We start from the raw sequence: 6,337 nt of genomic DNA, 5'->3' as shown, positions 1-6,337 counted from the left end.
CGTGTGTGATTGAGTTTGGAGGTTCTTGGGATCAGTTCTTGCCATTGGCGGAGTTTTCCTACAACAACAGCTATCAGTCCAGCATTCAGATGGCACCGTACGAGGCCTTATATGGTAGGCGATGTAGATCTCCGGTGGGTTGGTTCGAGCCAGGTGAGGCCAGATTGTTGGGCACAGATTTGGTCCAGGATGCTTTGTAGAGAGTCAAGGTGATTCAGGATAGACTCCGTACAGCCCAGTCCAGACAGAAGAGTTACACGGACCGGAAGGTTCTTGATGTTTCCTATATGGTTGGAGAGCGGGTTCTGCTTCGGGTTTCGCCTATGAATGGGCGTTATGAGATTTGGGAAGAAGGGGAAGTTGAGTCCGAGGTTTATTGGCCCTTTTGAGATATTGAGGCGTGTTGGGGAGGTTGCTTACGAGCTTGCCTTACCTCCCAGCTTGGCAGGAGTTCATCCGATTTTTCATGTTTCGATGCTCCGGAGGTATCACGGTGAGCCGTCGCACGTGTTAGATTTCAGCTTAGTCCAGTTGGAAAAGGATCTATCTTATGCTGAGGAGCCAGTGGGAATATTGGACAAGCAGGTCAGGAAGCTGAGGTCAAAGAACATTGCATCAGTGAAGGTTCAATGGCGGGGTTAGCCGGCCGAGGAGGCGACCTGGGAGGCCGAGCAGGATATGCGCAGCCAGTACCCTCATCTTTTCACTACTTCAGGTATGTCTTTGTGCTCGTTCGAGGATGAACGGATGTTTAAGTGTGGGAGGATGTAACGACCCGGCCGGTCGTTTTTGGAAATTACGCCCCGATCCCCTATTAACTGCTTCCCCCAAGTATATTTCTGCTATTTCGATTTGCCGGGATATTCGGTTTTGAGTTTCGGAGAGTTTTGGGACACTTAGTCCCTAAATGAGAGCATAAGTGTTGAAAAGTTGACCGTAGTTGGAACAATGTGAAGACGGCCTCGGAATGGAAATTCGATGGTTTTGTTAGGTGATTTCGGGTTTAGGGGCATGGTCGGATTGTGTTTTGGAGGTTCGTAGCTAATTTAGGCTTGAAATGCCGAAAGGTCGAATTTTGAAGTTTCCGGTTCGATAGTGAGATTTTGATCCGAGGGTCGGAATGGAATTCCGAGAGTTACAGTACTTCCGTCATGTCATTTGGGATGTGTGTGCAAAATTTCAGGTCATTCGGACATGTTTTGGTTGGGTTTTTTATCGAAAGCGTATTTTTGAGAAATTTGGAGTTCTTAGGCTTAAATCCATGGTTAATTTGAGGTTTCGATGTTGTTTTAGGTGGTTTAAGGATCGGTACAAGTTTGAATAAGGCATTAGGTAATGTTAGTGCTTTTGGTTGAGGTCCCTAGGGCCTCGGGATGATTTCGGGTGGTTGACGGAAAGATTTTTGAAGTTGAGAGATTGCAGATTTTAGCTGGTACCTGTCATAACCGCACCTGCGGTTGGGGTTCCGCAGGTGCGGAGCCGCAGAAGCGGCGTAGAGACCGCAGAAGCGGATGCTGGTGTTTTCTTCAGATTCCGCAGATGCGGTTTCGCATCTGCGAAAAGGAAATCGCAGATGCGGCTCCTGGGCAATTAAATGAAAGTCGCAGATGCGACGTGGTTTCCGCAGAAGCGGGACCACAGATGCGGAAACAGCTGGGCAGAAATATGAGATTTCAAGGGTTTTGTTTCAAAAGTTGAAAAATCGATTTGGAGCTCGGGAGAGTACGATTTTGAGAGGGAATTTAAGAGGAGATCATTGGGTAACGATTCTTTAACCCTTTCTAGTTATATTCTATCAATCTATAGTTAATTTCACCATTTAAATTCGGATTGGGGATGAAAATTGGGGAAAAGTTGGAAGAAAGTTCCTAGACCTAAAATTGACTTTTGATTGGGAATTTGACCTTGGATTTGGATAATTTTGGTATGCCTGAACTCGTGAGAGTATGAGGATTCTGGAAATATAAATTTTACCCGATTTCGAGATGCGGGCCTGAGGGGTATTTTGGTCATTTTACCTAATTTCGCGTCTTAGCTTAGAATTTAATTATAGAATCAGTTATTTGAAGTGTTATTTACATTATGAAATTGAATTGAATAGATTTGGGCCATTTGAAGTCGGATACTCATGGCAAAGGCGTTGCTTCGGGTTGACTTGCACTTGTTCGAGGTAAGTGGCTTGTCTAACCTTGTGTGGGGGACCCTTCCCCTTAGGATTAATATCGTGGTAATTGAAATGCCTCGTACGTGAGGTGACGAGCGCGTACTTGAGCTAATTGTTAAAAATCCGATTTTCTTTATGTATTTCAATTGAGTTCCTTCTCCTGTTTCATTATACTTGCGTATTTAGCCCATTGTTAGTTTAGAAAAGCATGTTTAGTTGACTTAATTGCCTATTTGCTTAAATTTCCTTAATTGCATTACGTGAAGCATGTTAGGCTAGACTTATCTGTTTACTTAGTACGAAATTTAGCATTTATTGAATATTCCTGTGTTGCTGTTGTGCGTTTTAATTTGGGACTACGGGACGGCATCCCGGGAGATCCCCTGCAAGTACTTATGATCTGGATTGAGGTGCTCGATACCAAGAGATCCCTGGCACGTATATTAGGGATACCAAGAGATCCTCGGGATACCAAGAGATTCCCCGTACATTTTTTAGGATACCAAGAGATCCTCGGGATACCAAGAGATCCCCGGTTATCATCCTTGCTATGAATGGTAGTTCCTTGTGGTTTGCCTTTACCCCTATTTTTCCGTTATTGTACTTTTATTACCCTGTATAGGCTCTTACTGTAGATTTCTCAATTGCACTGCTTATATTATCCTGTCACTTGATATTTATTTAATCTCAATAGGGCCCTGACCTTCCTCGTCACTACCCAACCGAGGTTAGGCTTGGCACTTACTGAGTACCGCTGTGGTGTACTCATGCCCTTCCTGCGCATGTTTTTCATGTGCAGATCCAGGTACCTCTACTCAGGCTTACCATTCTTGAGGCGAGGCGATTCTACGGGACTTCGAGGTATATCTGCCGCGTCCGCAGACCGAGGAGTCTCTTTCTATTCCTGCATTTAGTAGCTAGCCCTTCTGTACTTTTGTTCTTGTTAGACATTCCGGAGATTAGAGCTATGTCGTGTTTTCTCAGCTTGTGGATCCGTAAGTTTCCGGGTTTTGGGATAGTGTATCAGATTCTGAGAAGTTGTGTGTATATGCCGAGCGGCATTTAAATATTGTTTCCTTCAGTTATTTTTGGCTTTTGACTATTTATTCCGCAAGTTTAATTTATTTTTCGCATTGTTAGGCTTACCTAGTCGTAGAGACTAGGTGCCGTCACGATAGTTCACGAAGGGCGAACTGGGATCGTGACATAAATGCACTTTTCCAAGGGCTTAAGCTAGCAGAACCCAAACTCACCGTCTTAACCATAAACACCGACTAATTGGAAGTCATCAGAATGCTGAATGATAGACACCTGCCTTATGACCCTATTATTTCTGATGTAGGTCCTTAATGGTCCAATTGGGGGAATCCAGTCATCAGCCTTAGCTTCAGGGAGTAGAACCAGGTGACAAATCTCCTAACTAAGGAAGTTGCAAAAAGGAAACTTTTTTATGGGACTTGAATTTTGGTAGTTTTTCCGGTGTTTGATTTGCCAATGATACTTTGTGGGCAGACATACTAGGAACTACATTTGGTGGAAAAACTTTGGGTTATAATATTATTAACACTCTTCCAAACAATGCTGGTCATCTGGACAGCCCCATGAACATGCAAGCACTGTAAATATTTTTTTGTTTTATACAGTAACTAGTTTATCCACAAAAAAAAAGTTGAGAGGTTAGGCTATGAGACAAGTAACATGAATCAAGGCTTAACGACATACCTAACAATTAAGATGGATTTTTCAAGTCCTTTCCCTTTTTGTCTTTCTAGCACTTACAAGCATCGTTGTCATTTCATCATAGATATAAGAAAATATAGCAACCGATCTTTAGAGCAGAAATGTCAACAATACACGAATAAGGGGCCATCTATGTATATAACATGCCAATTACAATTTATAAAAAGCTTCAGATCAAGCTACAACATTGACATATTTAGAAAAGCAGATGCAAAGTTCATATATTATTACTAATAACCATACGTACCTATTTGAATATTCAAATCACTAATCCAAATCTTTTATCCAAAATGTTGACTTTGGTCAACTCTTCTTAACTTAAAGTCTCTACGCGAAACCATTGACTGTAAATCCACCATCTACACAAATAATCTGGCCAGTGATATAAGAAGCAGTTGGGAGACATAGATATGTAACCATCGACGCAACTTCACTCGGCTCTCCTGCTCGTTTCATAGGTGCCCGACGAATTAAGCTTTCTATATTTTCCTTTTGACTAGGGACTTGCTGCAATCCAAAACAATAACAATAAGGATAATAATGAAAAAGCTATGGTGTTGAAAACTTCTTGTATAATATAGTTAAATTTCTCTATAATAGTCATGCTTGTTCAGATATTTTTTGGATTTTATATTGAATGACTATTATACGCTTATAACAATATTTAAGTTTAAGTATTATTTGGCTGTTAAAGCAAAAATTGTCAGTAATTCTTTTTTTCCTTTTTTAATGTCGCGTATAAAATATAAAAAAAATATTTAAATTTAAAAACTAAAAAGATATGTATATTTCACCAATTAAATATTAAATAAAGCTAATAAATTATTAGTAAATTCATAACTAAATGTACAAAGATTTAAACTCTAAGACGCACATTTTAAAGCTATTTGAAAATTGGAAGAACTCATAATTGTAGCTTGTTTCTTATTGTGGATATAACGCTTGAATTGACAGATATTTGTGTTCAACTTCAAACTTTCGGTAAAAGATATGTGCAGATCCTCGAATATTAGATATTATGCACGGTAGGAATTTTTGTGCAATAAAATTAAAATATATAAGCATATCTTTTAATGGAATTGAATGAAATCTTTAATTATGGAAGAATGTACTAACATAATATTGTTCGTCATAAATGGTGCATTAGATTTTCAAAATATATGGTCAAAATCTCTAAACTTGTTATAAGTAAGCTTAGATATTCTACAATCTCTAAACTTGTTAATAGTAAGCTTAGATATTCTACTTGCAGGACTGTTATAGAGGAGTAAGTTTACAGAAAGTGTATTGTTATAAAGACGACAATTGTTGTTATAGGTAAAAAACTTTTATAGAGAGATAAAATATGACATAAAAAAGAGGTTCTGACAAACTTAGCTTTTATAGTGAAATGTTGTTATATACGAATGATGTTATAGAGAGGTCCGACTGTAATTGTCGTTTTTATTTTCCATAATATGACTGTCAATCCTCTTTTTTGGTTAGTAGATCGAGAAATTAATAAACATCACAAAATCAACTAACTATTATTTATTTATTTTTGGAAATTTTTCAGGGAAACCCGCAGCCGCTATTCTTCGTGTGCACATTGGGTAACTTGCTCACTGTGAAATAGCTCGCAAGCCATACAGGAGATGCAAATCGCACTAGGCAAGCCCAGGTAACTTGCTCACTGTGCAATAGCTCGCAAACCACACAGGAGATGCAAACCGCACTAGGGCAAGCCCGGGTAATTTGCTCACTGTGTGCAATAGCTCGCAATGACACATGAGATGCAAACCGCACTAGGCGAGCCCGGTGCGACGAGTTCTAACTAAAGAGGCTAATGGTGAGGGAATCATTCCCTGGTCTCCCATGTGGGAAACCACTCACCCTACCAACTCAACCAACCCTTTGCGGGGTAATCTTTATTTTCTTGGGGAATTTCTATTGATTGATATGTCAATTAGTAGTAGATATTTGAGGGCATATGAACATTTTCCGTTCAATAAACAATATTGTTATAGTGCTCGTATGAACAAAATTGAAGTTATTTTTCTTTTAAAAAGACTCCTACTTACGCATACTGCTTCAATGAGCGAGGTATTGATGATATGTGGTGCAACAGCATTCACGCGAATATTGTCCTTAGCCCACTCACAAGCCAAGTTCTTCGTCACTTGGTTAATTGCACCTGATAAGCAAATTAACATGAGTAACATACAATCATTAGACCTTCTAATTACAACTTAAATTGTCGCTACTTAAATAGCATGTTTGGACAAACTTCTAAAATCAGCTTATTTTGAAAAATATTTTTCTCAAAAGTATTTAAAAAGAAAGTCTGGTCAGAAGCGGATTGTGTTTGGATAATCAATTTGAAAAGTACTTTTGAGCAACAATTAATATTTGGCCAAGCATTTTAAATGGGCGTTTGGACATACAATATATATA

The 6,337-nt window shown here is 39.4% G+C and overlaps 1 protein-coding gene across 1 annotated transcript in view; it reads right to left on the bottom strand.

Moving 5' to 3' along the window:
* Positions 1-4,006: 4,006 nt before the first annotated feature.
* Positions 4,007-6,337, bottom strand: part of LOC109207232 (tropinone reductase homolog) — a 5,412-nt gene continuing 3,081 nt past the window's right edge. Inside the window, exons 4-5 of the mRNA XM_019370114.1 lie at positions 5,965-6,077; positions 4,007-4,411 (exon numbers count right to left, since the gene is read on the bottom strand). Of these exons, the coding sequence (XP_019225659.1) occupies positions 4,232-4,411; positions 5,965-6,077 (293 nt within the window). The 3' untranslated portion in view covers positions 4,007-4,231. The remainder of the gene's footprint in view (positions 4,412-5,964; positions 6,078-6,337) is intronic.

This window comes from Nicotiana attenuata, unplaced genomic scaffold, assembly GCF_001879085.1.
Source record: "Nicotiana attenuata strain UT unplaced genomic scaffold, NIATTr2, whole genome shotgun sequence".
NCBI lineage: Eukaryota > Viridiplantae > Streptophyta > Magnoliopsida > Solanales > Solanaceae > Nicotiana > Nicotiana attenuata.
Note: the sequence above shows the minus strand (reverse complement) of the source record. Positions and strands in the feature narration are given on the sequence as shown.